This window comes from Echinops telfairi, unplaced genomic scaffold (genome assembly GCF_000313985.2).
Source record: "Echinops telfairi isolate 266 unplaced genomic scaffold, ASM31398v2 ScPeMD7_3509;HRSCAF=4178, whole genome shotgun sequence".
NCBI classification, from domain to species: domain Eukaryota; kingdom Metazoa; phylum Chordata; class Mammalia; order Afrosoricida; family Tenrecidae; genus Echinops; species Echinops telfairi.
Genome location: NW_022107407.1, coordinates 9,797,852 through 9,818,779, shown reverse-complemented (window position 1 = coordinate 9,818,779; position 20,928 = coordinate 9,797,852). Strand labels below are relative to the sequence as shown.

Below are 20,928 nucleotides of genomic sequence, written 5' to 3'. Positions count from 1 at the left end.
AAACAAAACAAAACAAAACACAACAAGAAAGAAAAGCTTGTAGTTAGTTCAAGGATTGTTTGTTGGCCTTTAGGAGTGTTTTCCAGTACAGTCTGTTGGAGCACCACACCCTGGCCTCAAAGTCCCCCTTCAACATTCCCTGGGGACCTCGCCACTCCATTCCCTTGCTGTTCTGTCACACGCCCTTAGTGTTTTGCCTCGGTGTGGTGAAATCAGATAGGGTACAATTCCCACACTGTGTTTCTGGTGTTGTCTCCTGTAGGGCTGTGGGTCAGTGAGGGGCATCATGTCCCATAGTGGGCCCGGCCATATGGTAGTCTGAACATCTTACATGCATTCCTTATTATATCTGCACCATCATGCTTCCTCCATTTGGCATTTAGACACAATGCCAGAGAAACCTTCCAAAGGATACATTTCTCAATGTAAAGTCAGATCTTCTAGAATGGAAAAAGTACCTCAAGGATTAAGGATCTTCCAAATTCCACATAACAGATGTATAGTTGTTGGTAATTGCTGATAATGTTGATCATGTTAACCAAAGTGCACATCAACGAGTAGTACTTACATTAGAAAGAAAACATGTACATGTTGTTTTCATGTTGGCATCGGTGTAAGATATTAAACTCCACTTATTAAGGGAAGAGTGGAAGTGGAGGTGTTGATGACTAGCCAGTGAAAGCTTTTCTCTGCTTTTGCTAAGTGGTCTCTTAGCACCATTTCTTGTGTGATAACAGAAAGGAAAGATACTGTGGCCTCATTAGTTATTGCCTTTTCTTTATTTTAAGACTAGTGTTTCAAAGCTTTCTCCCCAACACTTTAAAGTCAGTTCAAGAATTTCTTACAGAGCAGAGAGAATAGCTACATTGGAATATGGGGCAGGGGGTATCAGAAACTTAACTGTTACAGAGAAGTTCAATTGCATTGAGAGCATGCCTTCCCAATAGTCAAGACAACTATGAATCATGCATTTTGATTTCTAAAATAATCTTTTGGATTTTTGGTTTTACCATCCAGTTTTTCCTCCATATACTCAAAGAGTGATGCATTTTTCAAAGATGATGTTGTTAGGCACTACTGAGTTGGTCCCTACACATAGCAACCCTACACATTTTCACAATAGACAAAATACCACCCAGATTGGTACCATCCTCACAATTGTTCTTCTGATCGAGTCCATAGATGCAGTCATTGTGTCAGTCCAACTTGTTGAAAGTTTTCCTCTTTTTCAAATATATATGCCCCTTTTTCTGTCCTCCAACTTCAGGCACTTTGTTTTCTACCAACAAAGACACAATGCTGCCATCTTACCATTTGTGTTGGATTTCTGTAGAATCCTAATTTGATTTTCACATTTGTCCATTTTATTCTTACAAGTTGCTTGTAGTAAAAGCCTGTTATTTAAAAACAAACAATATTAGAGCTTAAAAGAATTCTGTTGATACTCCTTTTGGGCTCATAAGATAATCAATATAAGGTGTGCATGTTAGAAAAGGTGCCCCTCAAATTAATTGAATAATGTTTGTTACCTGTATTATATCATAGAAGTAAAATTTCAAAGTCACTGAAGCCTATTTGTCCTGAACTAAATGGCGAGTGAATAGGATAGAAACCTGAGTTTTGGAAAATATAATACAAGCAAAATGCTAGAGATGGGCACTCTGGGATGTAACAGGGCCTTCAAGAGAAAGTGCTCTTTCTATGGTCATGACACTGATTGTGATTGACCTTTAATTTATTTTTCCTCCTAGGCTGAAGTTTTTCGTTCTGAATTTATTTAAATATAGATTGCATTTTTTCCTCATACTTTTGCTTCTTTTTTAACAGAAGCAGAGTTATCTCCACCCCACAATGTTTCTACTAGCACTGTTTACTTTGTAGACTAGCAAAGTCATACAAGGTCAATCAAGTAAATTATCAATTTATCAGCATTCATTCTTTAAGTATAATGAAATTTTAAATTGGCTTTCATTTGACTTGTTCTTAAATGTAAAGTAAGCCATTTTTTTTTAGCACTTAAAATCTGTGCAAAATGGCACCCATAGGTTAAAGCCCTGATGATCTAATTGCGGTAATATATATTTGTAAATCCTTTTTTTAAAAAAATCATTTTATTGGTGGCTCATACAACTCTTACCATAATCCATACACACATCCATTGTAGGTCAAGCACATTTGTACATTTGTTGCCCTCATCATTTTCTTTTATTTTCTTTAATACAGAAAAGCTATTATAATTTCAGGCCCTGCTTAACTGGAGTCTCTGATCTTTGATTTCTTTTTTTTTTTGGGGGGGTGTGGGTGGATATACTTTAGAATTTGTGCTGTTGAAAAAAGAAATTTCCTATTAATAAGACCTGGTTATGCAAAATACTGTCATGCAATCTCTAGCTCCATTTCTATCACCAAGTCCATATTTTCCAACTACTATTATTTCCTCCTAGTTTCCAACTTTTGCATTCCAATCACCAATAAGCATTTTGATTGACTGACCAATTTCTGGTAGACATCGTTGGTAGAATTCTTCAATTTCATCATTAGCTTTTGTGATTGGTGCATAAAGTTCAATAATAATTGTAGTGATTAGATATCACCGAAGGCAGGTAGCTATAATTTGATCAGAGACAGACAGCATTGTGCTTCAGGATGGATTTAGCAAGATCCTTTCTGACAATGATTGTTATGGCATTCCTCTTAAGTGTATTATTCTTGGCTAATTAAATCATATGATTTTCTGATTCAAAATGGCCAATATCAGTTCATTTCAGTTCACTAATGCCTATTGTATTTATTTCATGCATTCCACTTCATTTTTGACCACTTCCAATTTTTCTAAATTCATACTCAGTACATTCCAAGTTCCATTTATTAGAAGATTTTTCAGCTGTTTCTCTTTACCTTGAGTTGTGCTCCATCAGCAAATGAAGATCCCCAAATATCCACTCCCACAGGCTTTAACTGACTTATGTCATCATGGTTGACTCCCTTCCAAGAAACCAGCTCCTCTCAGTCATATTTTGAGTGCTCTCAGACCCAAGGAGCCCATCTTCTGGCACTATCTCAGGCAATGTTCTGCTTTCTTTGTTTAAGCTTTCAGGATTTGAAAATGCCTGGAAGCTATGCACCACATTTTCAGTGGTTTCTTCCTCCAAAGTGGGGAGCTGAGTCCTTCTTCATAGTCTGTTCTTAGTGTGGACATTCCACTGAAACCTGTTCACTTTGAATGATCCTGCTGGCATTTGAAAAACCAGGGACATAGCTTCCATCATCACAGCAACACACAAATCACCACAGTATGACAAACAGAGAGACAAAAACACAAATATAAACAAGGATTACCCTAGATAGAATCAAATTGACTACATCTGTGGGAAGACATGCTGGAGAAGCTCAGTATCAGTAGCTAAAACCAGGCTAGGAGGTAACTGTGGAATGGACCATCAATTGCTTATAGGTGAGGTCAGGATAAAGCTGAACAAAATAAAAATAAATCCACAAGAGTAAGAATACAATCTTGAGTCTATCACACCTGAATTTCAAAAAACATCTCAATAACCGATTTGATGCATTGAACACTAATGACAGAAGAACTGATGAGCCCATGGGAGGATATCAAGACCATCATTCAGAGGAACGTCAAAGGCCATTAAAGTGATAGGAAAGAAATCAGAGATCAAAGTGGATGTCAAAAGAGACTCTGAAATTTGCTATTAATTGTAGAGCACTTGAAGCAAATGGAAGAATGAATGAAGTCTAGAAGCTGAATAGAAAATATCAAAGGGAAGCTTGAGAATGGATAGAACTAGGTGTGCAAGGACCTAGAATTAGAATACCAAAAAGGAAGAACATACTTAGGGTATGCAAAACTGAAAGAACTCAAATAATGGAAGCCTTGGATTACAATTTCGAAAGACTCTATAGACAAAATATTGAATAATGGAGGAAGCATCAAGGGAAGATAAAAAGAATACACAAAGCCACTGTACCACAAAAAAACTAGACAGCCCACCTATTTAGGAGGTAGTATATGAGTAAGAACCAATGGTGCTGAAGGAAGGTGTTCAAACAATACTTAATATATTAGCCAACCATCAATTCTTGGAAATTAAATTCCATTAAAGCATTACAGAAAGCCAGAGAAGCACTGGAAACAGACACTTGTCTATGTAGGAAATTTGGAAGACTTTGCCAAATGACTGGGAGAGATTTGTGCCCATTCCAAAGAAAAGTAACCCAGCAGAATGCTCAAAATTACAGATTGATATTATACAAGTAGAATTTTGCTTAAGATCACCCAACAATTGCTGAACTGTGGGCAGTTCAGACCAGATTCAGAAGAGGACTTGAGACAATGGATATCATTACTGAAGTCAGATGGATCTTGGCTCAAAGGAGAGAATACCAGAAAGATATTTACTTGTGTTTGACTATGCAAAGGCATTAGACTGTGCGGATCATAATAAACTGTGGATAACCTTGAGAAATATGGGAATTTCAGAATGCTTCATGTGCTTGGGAGGTATTTGCACATGAATCAAGAGGCAATTGTTCAAACAAAGCAAGGACCAAGAGAATACGGCATGGTTTAAAATAAGGAAAGGTGTACGACAAGATTATATCCTCTCACCCTAGCTGTTCAATCTACATGCTGAACACATCATCAGAGTAACTGGATTGTATGAAGAAAAGTGCAGCATCAGGGTTGGAGGAAGGCTTATTAACAGTATGCGATATGCAGATGACACACCTTCCTTGCTGAAAGTGAGGAGGAATTGAAGCACTTGCTGATGAAGATCAAAGACTAAAGCCTTCAGTATGGATTGCAACTCAATGTCAGGAGGACCCATATCCTCACAACCGGACCAAAGGTAACATCATGATAAATGCAGAAAAGGTTGAAGTTGTCAAGAATTTTGTCTCACTTGGACACCCAATCAATGCTAATTGAAACAGTAATCAAGAGATCAAATGATGTATTGCATCTGGTAAATCTGCTGCCCAAGACTTCTTTAGAGTACTGAAGAGTAAATATGCTACTTTGAGGATCTAGATGCACCTCACTCAAGCCACGGTGTTCTTTGTTGCTTCATATGCATGTGACAGTTAGACATTGAATAAGGAGGACAGAAAAATGATTGATGCATTTGAATGTGGCATTGCAGAAAAATGTTGAAAAGTACCATGGACTGCTAAAAGGACAAACTGACCTTTATTGGAAGAAGTAACGCCCGAGTGCTTCTTTGAGGCAAAGATGGCATGACTTCTTACTTTGGACATATGGTGAAGAGAGACCAGAGCCCGGAGGAGAAGGGCATTAAGTTTGGTCAAGTTTGGAGGGGTGGCGCAAAGGAGGAAGGTGCTTTATGTGATTGATTGACATGGGCTGCATCAATGGCCTCTGGGGTAGGAACATTTTGGAGGATGGTGGAGGGCTGTGCAGTGTTTCATTCTGTTGTGCAGAGTCCCTATGTCTGAGCCAGACTCTATGGCACCTAACAATGATAACGGTTTTGAATTTGCCCTGTACAGAACCAATCTGTTTTGGTAGAATTGCTCTGTCCTTTCCTAAAAAAATGAAACTATTTTTGAATAAATCCTAGATCTCTAGGTGATGCAAGAAGAGAGTGGATTGACTGAAATTACAAGGACTGAGTATAGTTCTGAATTTTACTGAAATTCAGTTACTTTCAGTGTCCCAACGCATTAGTTAAAGAAAGGGAAGAAATACACCTCCAGCAGCGCTTCCAAAGTGTTTTTTTGCATTTCACTTTAGAGAAAGAGGTAAGTCGGTAACTAATGTAAAACCAAAATAATCTGGACTAATTAGGAAAAGGTCAGTCTACCTTGGTGTACTCTCTGAATTGTTTAATTAGGAAAACATAATGAAGCTTTAAAGCTTTAGTACTTTCAGGTACATAGAGTAACTCTAAGTTAACAAAGGTCCTTAGGGTATCTGCTTTAATGAATAAATTAAAAGTATAATTAGTGTCTATATCTTGTAGGGTGTTTTCACCTGTAAAGAATAGAAACCTAAATAGAAGTGGCTTAGACAATAAAGCACATTTATTATGCCATGTAAGGGAAGGTCTAGAGGTTGAGTGTCTCAAGAGTTGCCAGCTAAGATGTAATTTCGGGCCCAGATTCTTTCTAGTTTTTCATCCCAACTTTATTAGCATATAGACTTTTGTCCTTAGGCTGTCTCTTCATTGTTTCAGGATAGTTGTCTTAGTCTGGGTAGTACATTTAGACACATTAATGTTGAGCAAAGGAACAGAGATATTTATTTTTCCCAGGAGTCTTTTTGAAGGAGTCCCTGGGCAGGACAAATAATTAATCTGCTAACTGAAAGGTCAGAGCTTCATGTCCACCCAAAAGCACCACAAGAAAGACCTAGTGATCTATTTATAAAATAAAAAGGCTAGTAAAAGCCCCAGCAGAACTCTCAGCTCTACTCTGATGCATGTGGGGACACCATGAGTTGAGAGAGACTCATGGCACCTGGCTGGTTGGTTGGTCTTTTTGAATGAGTGAGATAAACGCCATTTATCATTGTTACCTTTGGTCCAGCTGTGAGGATTTGGATCTTCCTTACATTGAGTTGTAATCCATACTTTAATTTTTGATTTTCATCAACAAGTGCTTCAATTCCTCCTCACTTTCAGCAAGCAAGGTTGTGTGATTTGGAGATTGCCAGCAGATGTATTGTGGTTATTTTTATTCAGCAATTCAGCATATGTTTATGCCTATTAATATTTATCACTAAGGAAAGGGAATTAATCTATGGTGACTTAGATTAGTGGACATTTTCTTTAATGTATGAAGAGAGGCCCAATCTCCCCTGAATTATATGAGTAATATCTGAAGAAGAGTGGGATTTTTTTTAAAGCAAAGAACCAAGGTAGAGGACTGCTTTGAGGATTAGTATTAGTATCAGTGTTGGATATTGGTGGTGTGCTGTGTGAGTTTTGGCTCTTGGACATCCTGTCTGACAAAGTAGAACAACCTCATAGATTTTCCTAAGCTACAGCCTGCATAGGAGAAGCTTGCCAGGTGTCTATGACCTGAAAATTTGATCTATATCAAGCTTCTCCTCTTCAAGATTAAAATGTCCATCCTCCTAATAAGGTTGGTTTCTTTAATGATGCTTTGGATCCAATAACCCTCATAGCTTCTGTAGGAAGAGATGGTGGAGAAGCTCTATATCAATAGCTAAAATCAGGCCAGTGACCGATTCTGGAACAGACCATCATATGTAGGGTCTGTTCTGAGGTTTTGTAGAAGTGCAGATTAAAGTGGAAGAAAATTAAACTAAATCCCCAAGAGCCAAAATGTGGCCTTGAGTCTATCCTACCTGAATATTGAGAGCATATTTGCTGCATTGAACACTGACAGAAAACCTTATGAGCTGTGGAAGGACACCAATAACATCATTCATGAAGACAGTAAAAGGTCATTAAAAAGACAAGACAAGAAGGAAAGATAAGACTGAATGTCAGAACAGATTTGGAAACTTAGTAATTTTTTATTTTTTAAATCATTTTATTGGGGGCTCGTACAATTTTTATCACAATTCATATATGCATCCATGTGTCAAGCACATTTGTACATTTGTTGCCATCATCATTCTCAAAACATTTTCTTTCTACTTGAGCCCTTGATATCAGCTCCTCATGTTTCCCCCTCCCTCATTGCTCCCTCCTCCCTCATGAACTCTTGATAATTTATAAATTATTATTTTGTCATATCTTACACTGTCTGATGTCTCCCTATTTTAAAAAAAATATTTTCAATTGGGAGTTAATACATATATCACATTATTCTATAGTTCAATCACGTCAAGCAGTATTATATAATTGCTACCACAATCAGTTTCCAAACATTATTTTCCTTCCTGGACTCCTTGACATTATCTCCTTTGTACCTCTATACCCCCATCCCCACTGTAATCATAGAATAGCTAAGGCACATGGAAGAAATGATGAAGTCAAAAAGCTAAATAGAAAATTTCAAAGCAGATCTCAAGAAGAGGAAGTAAAAAATTAGAATGAAATGTGCACAGTCCTAGAGTAGGAACCAACAAGGAAGAGCATATTCAGCATATTTTAAACTGAGAGCTCAGACAAAATTCAACTCTTAAAATGTAATATTGAATGAGTCCATGGGCAAAATATTGAATGATGCAGGAAGTGTCAAAAGAAGATGGAAAGAATACACAGTCATTGTACCAGAAAGAAATAGTCAATAGCTAACTATTTCAAGAGGTAGCCTATAAGCAAGAACTAATAACGTTGAAGAAAGTCAAGCTGCACTGAAAGTATTAGTCAAAAACAAGACTCTAGGAATTGATGGAATACCAACTGATATGTGTCAACTAGCTGATGTAGCATTGGAAGCACTAACTCCTCTATGCCAGGAAATTTGGAAGACAGCTACTTGGCCAACTGACTCAAAGAGAATCATATTTGAATCCATTCCAAAGAAAGGTGACCCAATAGAATACTCAAATTATAGAAAATGTCACTGATTTGACATGCAAGTAAATGTGACTGAAATAACCCAACAACGTTTGCAGTAGTGCATTGACAGGGAGCTACCAGAGGTGTAGACCAGATTGAGAAGAAGATGTCAAACAAGGGATGTCATTGCTGATGACAGATGGATTTTGGCTGAAAGTAGAGAATGCCAGAAAGATGTTTACTTCTGCTTTATCAATCTATGACAACGAATTTGCCTGAATGGACCAAATTTATAGTCCCTGACTGGATGGGTCCTACTGGGGAGCTGTGAGTCTTTCAGATATTGATAGCTTGGAGTTAAGGGTAGAGTTGTCCCTTACTCCAATACAATCTATCCTTGTCCACATTGCCCACCAAAGAGAAATTGACTCTTTGCTGTTCAATTACTCTTAATGGCTCTCTGCTGTTTCTGGATAAAGCCCAACAAGGACCTTCATATGGAAATAAGGTCCTTTGTGATTAGGCCTTTGTCAGCCTCTTGTCTTGCTTGCCTTTCCTTATTTTACTCTTGGCTTGACTATTTGTTACTCCCACTCATCACTTGGCTTTTCCATGTGCCTTTGCTTATGCTGTTCCCATGCCTAGACTGCTCTTCCCCTCCTCTCCTGGGAGATACTCTGACATTGATGAAAAACCTTGGCCAATAGATTCCATGTGGCCACCTACGTGCCAATATTTCAAATGCGCCCAGATGAAATAGTTGTGAAACACTAAGTTTGAAAAGCGTAGTTGATTCTGTAGGATGGTGCCCTGGAGCTGAACCATAACCAGAGCAGACATTTAAAACAAATATATTGTAAATATATTTCCATTTCGGAAATTGTTATAGTATAATGTATTTCCACAAGGATTAATACTTTTTCATTTTGAATAAAAGTAAAAATCACTCACTTATTTTTCCTGAACTGAAACTTGTGCACAAGTTTCTGTAGCAGTCATGCCCGGGACACTACGTACTCTAACAGTTCTGCTTCCAAGATGCTTCCGTGAGTCCCTCCCTCACACAACTCTCTGTGCATTACTCTCCCATTTCCCTTGCCACTTTATCAATACATCCTTACAATAATTTGCAATGGCCACTTTCTGCCTTGTTCCTACTTCTAGGCTGTGAGCTCTCTGAAGAGGTTATCTCTTATTTTGTACCTTCAGATTCTCACACAAAGTCAAAGCTAAAAAAAATTAATTGAATTACAAAAACAAACAAAAAAAACCAAAAGACTGCTGGGGGATCGGTCCATGCAGTAAAAGGATGTCCGCATGGGCTATAGTATCCAGTGTCGGGTGGGGGATACAAACCTCTAAATGTGTTTGCAGCTGGTTGCTTCTGAACTCAGTGCCCAGTGCAGTCCTAAAATTTTTACTATTAAAACATTTAACTTATTACCTTATTGAGTAAATGAAGTTTTAAATAATTGTGTTACAGAAAGAAAAAATAAAAGGCTGAAGCAACACAACTCCTAAAAGCCAGTAGTCACAGTCCAGGGCCTGAAGAGTGCTACTTGTGCATGCTCCATTCTATATCCCACTTGACTCTTCTCAAGAAAACTGTACACCTTGGATCAGAGGGAAGAAGGCATCATTTGCCTTGGTCCCCTGCTTCAGGTCTTAGTCTGCGGCTGTCTTTCTCAGGGGCTGAACTGATCTGGATAGGGCAGGTGTCTGTCCTGTTGCTTTGTAGATCTCTCCTGAGATGGACTTTAATGCCTCCAGATGATGGATGCTGGACTTCTGGCAGGCTAGCCTGGGTCAGGTTCTAAGTACTCTGACCTCCAAGGAAGTACCCAGGGTTCAAAATAAGCATGGGCTTACTTATGAGTCTGTAGTAACAGTTTCACAAAATTTTCACAGATTAATGTGAAAGGTTCACAATAGATTAGTAAGTAAACACAACCTCTTGCTTACTGTGTTTATGGGTAATCTGCACCTGTCCAGGAAATAATACAAACTGGGAAATAATAAGCAAGAATAATAAAAAAAGCATGGGAATGAAATATGCCAGGTTGTGGAGGGTGTTTCCTGAACCTAAAAAACGGAGTGCCCTAATTGGTAACCTTGAGGTGTGCTGAGAATGATGAAGTCATTTATTAACTGCTGATCAGGGACACATAGAGTCACCAAGCCCTCTTGACCACCTTTTTTCCTCACACACACAAAAGAGACATCTTCAGCAAGTGTATCAAGTAGATTAGAATTTCCTTAATTGGGCCAAAGGTAAGGTTGTTGAGTATAAATGGATACAGTGACTTTTAAAATATAACACTTGTTACTGTGCAGTAGGTGGAGCTCTGGTGGGGTAGAGGGGCTCCATGGTGGGCTGCTAACTCCAAGGTCAGTAGTTCAAAATCACCAGCTTCTCCATGAGAGAAAGATAAGGTTTTCCCTTCCCATAAAACCTACCCTATTGGGCCGCTATGAGTCAGCACCGCCTAGATGGCAGTGAGTTTGGTTTGGTTTTATGTGTCAGATCATCAACTTTGTATTCAGCAATTTAAATTACTAATTGCCCCCCCTAGCCCCCACTGTCATATTTACTCTTCACTGGCCCCTTGATTTCTCTTTTCCCTCTTGTGCACCCCTCTCTTCCATTTCACACAAGTTCCCTCCCTTGCTCCCCTACCCCTGAAATCTTCAAAGTCTGTTCCCTTTGCAATGAAAGTCTCTGTCTGTCCATAGAAAGAGCGTAAAACCGAGAGAGTAGCATTCTGCGCATTTACAGCAGTTTGACACAGGTTGAGTATAACTAAATTTAGAACATGGTGCATTTTCTCCCTAGACACCAGCTGAGACAGTTAAAGAAGACGAAGAGTGCTGTGATAAGACATCAGATTTGGAAGGCAGCGAAGTGAGTTCACTTTACTTTGTATTTCATGGCTTGGGTCTATGCTATCATCTCACTGTTGTAAGCTGAGGGAGCTGACGCTTGATGGTGAATGGTTAGACAATCACATCTGTTTGAGAACACAGATCAGTCTCTATTTAGAAACTCTGTATTATGTTGGCAGGGTTTATTATAGATCAGGTCTTTTGTGCACCAGAAAAATCACAAAAGTAGTTTAAATGGATTGTGTACTTGTCCCAGAGAGCTTGTTGCTGTGTCGTTAGGTGCCTTCAAGAGGTTCCGACTCAGAGCAAATTCTATGCACCGTATCTGTGCACCAGCTTCACAATTTTTCATGACTTTGAGCCCATTGTGGTAGCCACTGTGGCAACCCATGTCGTTGAGGACCTTCCCCTCTTTTGCTGCCCCTCCGCTTTACCAAGCCTCATGTCTCCTGGGTGATGCTAAATGAAAGACTGGGGGGTTCACTCTACCGAGGGACACCTTGGAAAAAAGGCTTTTTTTTTAAAAGAACAATTTCCATTTTATTTTCTTGCAGGTTTGTTTTTCTTCAGATTCTAATCTTTACATAGGCTTTGGAAAACGTTGTGGGATAGCACCTGCAGATCTCAATTGAGGTGTGTGTGTGTGTGTGTGTTCCATCCTTCAGGTGACTGGTTCCTAACCACCTTGCTGTGAATGGCACAACTCTCACAATAATATAGCTTCATGTACAAATGGGGGAGCACGTTTGCTTCGAAGATGCTTATTTAGGAAATGCCTGTGCTGACTGCGATCTCCACTGTGTTTCTTTTTACGACTTTCTTAATGGCCTTGTCTTTGCGCTCGCATTGGATGCAGTTTGTGCTGCAAAGGGGCTGCACATGGCCATTGGTGCGCCTTTTCTTTGTCCTCTTGGATGCAAGGATGCGCAAGAACAGAAGGCCATTGTCATGGCGCACAGGTCTACGCTGATGCTTTGAGTCTCCATGAGTTGGAGTGGACTTGAGCAGAGTCAGTTTACTTTTCACTTGTCCTTCTTCCCTTTTACTGTTCTAGTCACATCCTTGGAAAATTTTCCCGAGCAAGTCTTAAGCTGTGTGGATTTAGAGGAGAAGGATTGGGGGTGAAATATGGCAGCAGATGGTTTCATTCTAGCATACAACCTCTTGTGATTGCCAGGGTAGTGTAAATAACATGTTTCGTTGGGGCAAATAAGAAGGATCTACATATAATCTCCTTCCTGGGGGATGCACAAGAAAAAAGTGGATGATGGGAGACGTCAGACAGTGTAAAATATGACAAAATAATAATAATTTATAAATTATCAAGAGTTCATGAGGGAGCAGGGCGCGGGGAGGGAGGGGGAAAACTGACGAGCTGATGCCAGGGGCTTAAGTGGAGAGCAAATGTTTTGAGAATAATGAGGGCAATTAATGTACAGATGTGCTTTACACAATGGATGGATGGATGGATTGTGATAAGAGTTGTATGAGCCTCTAATGAAATGATTTTAAAAATTAGCAAAGGTTTGTGAGGGTGGGTGGGGGGGGAGGTAAGGGAAAGAAATGGGGAGCTGATATCAGGGGTGCAGGTGGGAAGAGAATGCTTGGAAGTTGATGATGGCAGTATATGTGCAAATGTGCTTAACACACTGTATGAATGTATGGATTGTGATAAGAGATGTAAGAGCCCTCAATAAAAGTATAAAAAAATATTTTGCAGGAGGATTTACAAATATACAATATATGAAATAAAAGAGAAAGAAAAATGTTGAAAAAGAATGCCTACTGTGTATGCTCTATAGATGGCAGCATAAGCTAGCACAAGGAGATTCTGGACAGTGTGGCCTCAGCTCTTCTCCCTAGTCTGGCATTACACAATCGACCACACAGGAAGCGTGTGGTACTCTATGAAACTTTGTGATGGATCTTACCCCTAAATATATATGCATTGGGAAAACAAGGTTTACTCTAAATATACAATCATGTAGCTAGGAAATAGACTTTTGGGGGTTTGTTTTTCAAAGTTCTGTTTATAGATTTTTTTAAGGTGTTTTTTTTTTTTTTAACTTTAGAATTTTAGCCCAAGGCTGGAAGTTGTTTAATAAACCTGTGATATCAAGTCTCAGTGGGTTCTGATGCTAGTACCTCAGAGCTAGAAATAAAGTTGGAGCTACAGCAGTTACACAAACACTCGTTTCCGGTTCTTAAACCTGTCTTGCTGCTTCCTTCTTCCTTACTTCAAAGTTCATGTTCAGGGAGAAATGAGGCAAAGGGAGCTTTTGAAAGGCCACAGAGCTACTCTGAGCAACCCCCTAATTCTTTGCCCAACTTGGAAAGGGCCATTTGTGGTACAGGTTAAAAAGAGCAACAACAGCGAAAACATCAACGGGCCTATGCTCTAAAACAGACCGTCAACAAGAATAATTCCTGTAAAGCACTGATTTTGCCCACCCCCTTCCTTGCTTTCTTAAATATATTTGACTTGAGGATACTTTACTGTGAGAGGTTGCGAATCCTTGGTCTTGCAAGGGAAGGCTTTCAGAGTGAGGAGGAAAAGTAGTATCTTACTGCTTAGAGGACGGCTCGACGACAGTGTTCTAAGAAATGGAATGACCGTGTACGAGATGTTTGTCCCAGAATGTTACAGAAAGAGTGCCAAGAAAAAGGGCACTTGCTTCCACTGGGGGAGCAAAGGAAAGGTTACGGCTATATGTCAATGACAGCTTGAAGCTCATATTTGAAAAGAAGTTTGACACAGGCATTTGATTACACCGAGTTTATGATGTTACTTGAGTATTTTGCAGACTAGCCTTACTGACTTGTTATGTAAATCTGCTTAGGCCTCTGGGAGCAGTAATGTGTATTGGTAACTTGACATCAATCAGTTTCAGATTTAATTTCTTAGAGTGAATCAAAATATCTTAATGTAAGGAATATTATTGGAGTAATGAAAAAATGAAGCATAAGGATCTAAGCCTTGGGGAAAGATGGTGTTATGGAACAATCAAACTTCCATTTCTTGCCCATACATTAATACCATAAAATAGAGAATGGAAAGGCTTGAGAGATCAAACATACTATTGAGCTTTTATATGTGCTAGATGTTGTGTAGTCCTTTTTATATGTGTTATTCCATTAGATCTTCCCATTCACTCAAGGAAAGAGTTAACACTCCCATTTCATAAGAAGGAAAAGAATTGGAAAGCTGAAGGAACCTTCTAATACCACGTAGGAAATGGTGGAGCATCCATGTTGAACTCCAGTTTGATTATTTCAAAGGCTGAGTTTACCCCTTCTTCTCCCCACCAACTGGACCATGTTGCATCAGGTTTCACAGTTTATCCTCCATTTATGCAACTGGTTTGCTATCATTATGCAATGTTTAAGTAGTCCGTGAGATGTCTCAAAATGTTCCATTGTATCAGGCCCATACTCTTTTTAAAAAATAACTTCTAAAATTACTTTATTTTAAACAATTTCACAGGTATATAATCCATACATCATATGCTTCATAAGAATTGTGCGACCATCACCACAATCCATTCAAGGACATTTCTTCTTCTTTGAACTGCTTGCTAGTTCCCCATTTCCTGCCAGCCTCTGCTGTCATGTCTTTTGAATTTATTTATCCAGTTATTGCCTCAATAGGTTTACCTAATCTGGGTTTCATATAAATAAAATCAAAGCACAATAAAGGCAAATGGCCAAACAGCAATGATTCAATGAAACAAAGAAAAATCTAAATGAAAAACAAGGTAGAAGATATTCAAAACTCGAACAATTATACATTGTGTAAAGTGTGTGTGTGGGTCAATGAATAACAGGGTGTCATATTTTGACCTTATTAAAATTGCAGCAATCCACCCAGAAATCTATTCTGTCTGGTAACAAAGCCCTTCCCATCTCTGGTCCATAGTCAAAGGGAATTCACCAGAGGTGTAGTCTGCATGGGGAAGCCTGCAAATGGATTTTGGACTTTCACTGTTATCCACAACCTTCTGCAAACCAGGTGTTCAGAACTTAAGTTCTAATACCTTTCCTCTTCTGGGTTAGGATTTTATTATTTACAATGGACAGCTTGTCTCATAGTGGGATCAGCCATATGGTCCACTGTGTGCATTGGCTATTCAGAGCAGGGATATCGTCCTCTAGGCCTGGTGGACCAGGATATGCGCCACCCTCTCTTCCTCCCCCTTCATTTGCTCCCATGTGCTCTGACAAGACATGCCCCTCTCCCCTAGCTGCAGCTACAGTGCCGTCTTCTAAAGAAAATTCTTCTGAGGGGAGGGGCAGTTGTCCACGTAGCTGGTATGGGGGCCGAACCCTCAGGCCCCTCCACTGGCTCGCCACTCCTTGCTGGCACACTGCATTCGTCTAGCACTGGCTTTAAGTCTGGTTCCTCTTTCCCTGTGGAGACACAAACAATACCCTCCCCTTGGGTGGATTAGTGCCCTGTTCTCCTGACACGCATCTTTTTTTTTCTTTCCCTTTTCCTCCCTCCCCGCCCCCTTTTTAGTTGTCTACCATATGTACCCCTGGAGTTGGTCTGGCCCCTGTGATACTACTTGGACCTCACCCCTGGAGTGTTTGTATACAGCAGCTTTTTCCCTGTGTCCCTTTTGCATTTATTTTTCTGTTCTTTCTTTTTTTTATATATAAACCTACCTCAGCGGACTCATGTTACACTTGTCCTTTTGTGCTTGGCTTACTTCACTTAGCATAATTTCCTCCAGTTCTTCCCGGCGACATGTTTCATGCGTTCATCACTGCTTTTTAGCGATGCATAGTACAGTGAACCCTCATTTATCACGGTTAATCAGTTCTAGACCCTACCGTGATAAATGAAATTCCGCGAAGTAGGATTCCTTATTTGTAAATCAAATATTTTCGTAGTTAGAGCATAGAGGACATGAAAAAACACCCTTTAGTCACCATTACACTCATATTACCCAATTTATTAAACGAAAAAGGGAAAATACAGTAAAACATTTTGGACGTTACAATTATCATTTATTATTTATTATATTATTTATGGCATTAAGCGTGTACAGTATGAGCCAATCAGTGGCAGTAATGACAGAGCATGCGCTGTTACCCAAAAACCGCGATAGAGTGAAGCCGCGGAAGTCGAAGCGCGAAGTGGTGAGGGTTCACTGTACTCCATTGTATGTATGTACCACGGTTTTTTAATCCATTCGTTTGTTGGTGGAAATTTGGGTTGTTTCCAACTCCTTGCGATAGTGAACTTAGCCTCAATGAACATTGGAGCACAGATATCTGGCCGTGGTTTGTTTCTTGCCCCTTCTGGGTATATGCCCAGTAGGGGGATTGCTGGGTCATATGGTAGCTCAATTTCCTTCTGTTTTAGAAATCACCAAATGGATTTTCATAGAAGCTGTACATACCTACAGATCCATCAGCAGTGGATGAGAGTTCCTATCGCACCACAGCCCCTCCAACACTTGTTGCTTTCTGATTTTTTGAATTGGGCTATCTTTGATGGTGTTAGGTGGTATCTCATAGTTGTTTTGATTTGCATTTCTCTTATGGCTAATGATCGGGAACATTTTCTCATATGTTTATTGACCATTCATATTTCAGACTCTGAAACTTCTGTTCAGGTCCTTTTAGTTTTTTGTCTTATTGTAAACTTGCAAAGTATTGCAGATTTTAGTAATAAGGCCTTTGTCTGATGTGTCATTGCTAAAGATGTTTTTCCAGTCAGTGGACTCTCTTATTACTCCCTTGGTGAATTATTTCGATGTACACAGGTGTCTTATCTTCAGTATATCCCATTTATCTATTTGTGACTCCTCTGTATTTGTATCCTTCCATATTTATGATAATCTATGTATTCCCTGTGCCAAGGTTCTCAGGTTTGTCCCAATTCCCTCATTAATGGCCCTAATTGTTTTGGGTTTTATCTCAAGGTCTGTGATCCACTTTGAGTTTATTCTTGTGCATGGAGTGAGGTAAGGGTCTTGTTTCATTTTTCTGCAGGTAGATATCCATTTTTTCCCCAACACCTTTTATTTAAGATGGCATCTGCTTCCCATTTAATATTTTTTTGGCCCTTATCAAAAATTAGTTGCCTGTATGCTGATATTTTCATTTCTGGATCTTTAGCTCTTTTCCATTGGTCTGAATATCTGTCATTGTACTAGTACCACACTCTTTTGACTACTGTGGCCATATAGTACATGCTAAAGTCAGGTAGAGCAAGCCCTCGCACTTTGTCCTTCTTCTTGAGGTGTTCTCTGCTAATTCTGGGCTTCTTCCCCCTGCATATGAAGTTAGTAATCTGTTTTTCCAATTCTTTGAAGAAGGATGGTGGTATCCGTATCGGGATAGCATTGAACTTACATAGTGCCTTGGGCAGAACTGACCTCTTTACTATTTTGAGTCTGCCTATCCACGAGCATGAGACATTCTTCCATTTGTTGAGGTCACTCTTGATTTCTTGTAGTAGCGTTTTATAATTTTCCTCATACAAATCTTTCCTTTTGTTAGTCAGATATATCCCTAGGTATTTCAATTTGTGCTTGGCTATTGTAAAGGGTACTACCTTTTTAATCATCTCTTCTGTGACATTGTCTGATGTATAGAGAAGTCCAATAAACTTCTGTTTGTTGATTTTGTATCCTGCCACTCTGCCACATTCCTCTATTGCTTCCAACACTCTGCTTGTGGAGCTTAAGGAATCTTCGATGTATAGAATCAGATCGTCTGCGAATAATGATAATTTGGCCTCTTCCATCCTTTAATATATTCCCTTTGTCTTATGTTGTTAGCTCGGACCTCCAGTACGATGTTAAGTAGGAGGCAGGGACAAGTGGCATCCTTGTCTGGTCCCCTTTTTCAGTGGAATTGTTTTCATCTTTTCTCCATTAACTACCACGTTGGATGTTGGTTTTTCATATATAGCTTGTATAATATTGAGGAATTTTCCTTCTCTTCCTATCTTTTTGAGTGTCTTAAACAGGAATGTGTGTTGGATGTTGTCGTATGCTTTTTCTGCATGTATTGATATTATCGTGTGGTTTTATCATTTTTCCTGCTAATGTGGTGAATAATGCTGATGGTCTTTCGTATGTTGAACAATCCCTGCATCCCTGGTATGAATCCCACTTGGTCATGGTGAATTATTTTTTTAATATGCTTTTGTATTTTATCGGCCAGTATTTTGTTAAGGATTTTTGCATCAATGTTCGTTAGGGATAATGGTCTGTAGTTCTCGATTGTTGTGGTATCTTTGCCCACTTTAGGTATCAGAGTTATACTAGCTTCATAGAAAGTTTTGGAGTTTTCCGTCTTTTTCTATGTTCTGAAAGAGTTTGTATAGGATGGGTGTCAGTTCTTCCTTGAATGCTTGGTAGAATTCTCCTGTGAAGGCATCTGGGCGGGAGATTTTTTTTTTGTAATCCCTTGATTACCTTGTCTATTTCTCCCATTGCTATGGGTCTGTTGAGGTTCTGGACATCCATCTGGGGTAGTCTAGGGAGTGATTGTGTTTCCAAATACTTGTCCATGTCTTCCAAATTGTTGAATTCATTCGAGTATAGACCTTCATAGTACTGTACAATTACCCTTTTGATTTCATTAGGGTCCGTTGTAATGTCCCCTGTTTCATCACTCATCCTTTCAATTGTCGTTTGTTCCTTCCTTTCTTTGGTTAGGTTTGCCAGCGGTCTATCAATTCTGTTAATTCTTTCCAAAAAACCAACTTTTAGTGGCATTACTTTTTTCCGTAGTTTTCTTGTTTTCCCTCTCCTGTATCTCGGCTCTGATTTTTATTATATCTATCCTCTTGCTATTAAGAGGGTTGTTCTGTTGACTACTCTAATTGGTGTAAATTTTGTGGCAGCATATCTTCCACGAGTCTCTATTCTTTTTTAATGTGTCCATTTATTGTTATCAGCCTTCCTCTGATAAATACATTTGCTGTATCCCAGAGGTTTTGGTACGTTGTATTTTCGTTCTCATTGGTTTCTAGAAACTTCCTGATTTCATCTCTGATCTGGGTCAATACCCACTCCTTTTGCAATAGGAAATTGTTCATCCTCCAATTGTTTGCCCTTGTTTTCTTTACTGTACTTCTGTTAATTCCCAGCTTTATGGCACAGTGATTGGAGAGAGATGTCTGTATAACCTCTATGTGCTAGAATTTAGTCAAGTTTGACTTGTGTCCCAGCATGTGGTCTGTTTTTGAATATGTGCCATGTGCGCTTGAAAAGATTGTGAATTTTTTGCATTGAGTGGAAAGTTCTGAAAATATCTATCAAGTCAAGGTGCCCAATTGGGCTATTTAGATCTGTAGCCTCCTTGTTGAGTTTCTTTCTCAATGATCTATCTTTTTCAGAGAGTGGTGTATTAAAATCATCAACTATAATTCTTAAGCCTGTGATCTCTTTTTTCATCTTTTGGAGTGTTTGATTTACAAATTTCGCAGGTCTCTCATTAAGTGCATAAATGTTTATTATGCTCACTGTTTCTTGGTCTATTGTTCCCTTCAGCATTATATAGTACCCCTCCTTGTCTCTTGTTATGGTCTGTATTTTGAGGTCAATTTGATCAGATATTAAGATTGCTACCCCTGATTTTTTTTTTTTGCATTGCTATTTGCTTGGTATATTATTCTCCAGCCTTTAATTAATTCTCTACCTGTTTTTGTCTGCAAGCTTGAGATGAGTCTCCTGGAAGCAGCAGATCGATGGGTTATGTTTCCTGAGCCAGTCTGTTAGTCTCTGCCTTTTAATGCCTGAGTTCAGGCCATTGATATTCAGTGTTATTATATCCAGATGTGGGCTTTGTGATGTCATCTTGTACCTTTTATGTTGAATATTTTCCTATCTACCTATGTTATCTGCTTTTGTTGTGTCTGTGGTTTATGTTTGCCTTCTTTCCACTACTGAGCTGATGCTATCCTGGGGATTGTTTCCTCTTTGTTGCCCTATGGGTGGATTTGTTCTATGTGATGGTCTCTTATTTGCCCTCGGTGAGTGTTGATCTCCTGTATTGGCAAGGAACTTTTGTAGGGGTGGGGTTCTTTTTATGTATTATTTGAGGTTGTCCTTGTCTGGGAAGACTCTTTCTTCTCCATCTATCTTAGTAGATAATTTGGCTAGGTAAAGTATTCTTGGGTTTGCGTTTTTTTCCTTCAATTTTTGAAATATGTTACTCCATTCCCTCCTCTTCTTCATCGTTTCCGCTGATAGGTCTGAACATATTCTTATTGGGGTACCTTTATTCGTGACTGTGTGCTTTTCCCTAGCTGCTTTTATGATCTTCTCCTTCTCCTCATAGTTGGATATTTTGACAATTATGTGTCTTGGTGACTTCTTCTCGGGATTCAGTCTGGTTGGTGTTCTTTCAGCCCCTTGAATGGTTGCCTGATTTTCATTTATTAAGCTGAGGGAGTCTTCCTCTAAGAATTCCCTCACTATTTTTGCCATTGACTTCTTTGTTGTGTCTTCTTCTGGTAGTCCAATTATTCTAATATTGTTTCTTTTCATAGCATCAGGCATGGCTCTCAAGTTTTCTTCAGCTTCTTTGATTGTCTCATTTGACTGCTTTTACCATTTGCTGAGGT

At 39.1% G+C, this 20,928-nt stretch overlaps 1 protein-coding gene across 1 annotated transcript in view; it reads left to right on the top strand.

The window, feature by feature from the left end:
• The window catches only part of DCDC2C (doublecortin domain containing 2C), a 113,284-nt gene extending 101,313 nt beyond the window's left edge, over nucleotides 1–11,971 (top strand). Inside the window, exons 9-10 of the mRNA XM_004709838.1 lie at nucleotides 11,290–11,358; nucleotides 11,894–11,971. Of these exons, the coding sequence (XP_004709895.1) occupies nucleotides 11,290–11,358; nucleotides 11,894–11,971 (147 nt within the window). The remainder of the gene's footprint in view (nucleotides 1–11,289; nucleotides 11,359–11,893) is intronic.
• The last annotated feature ends 8,957 nt before the right edge of the window (nucleotides 11,972–20,928 follow it).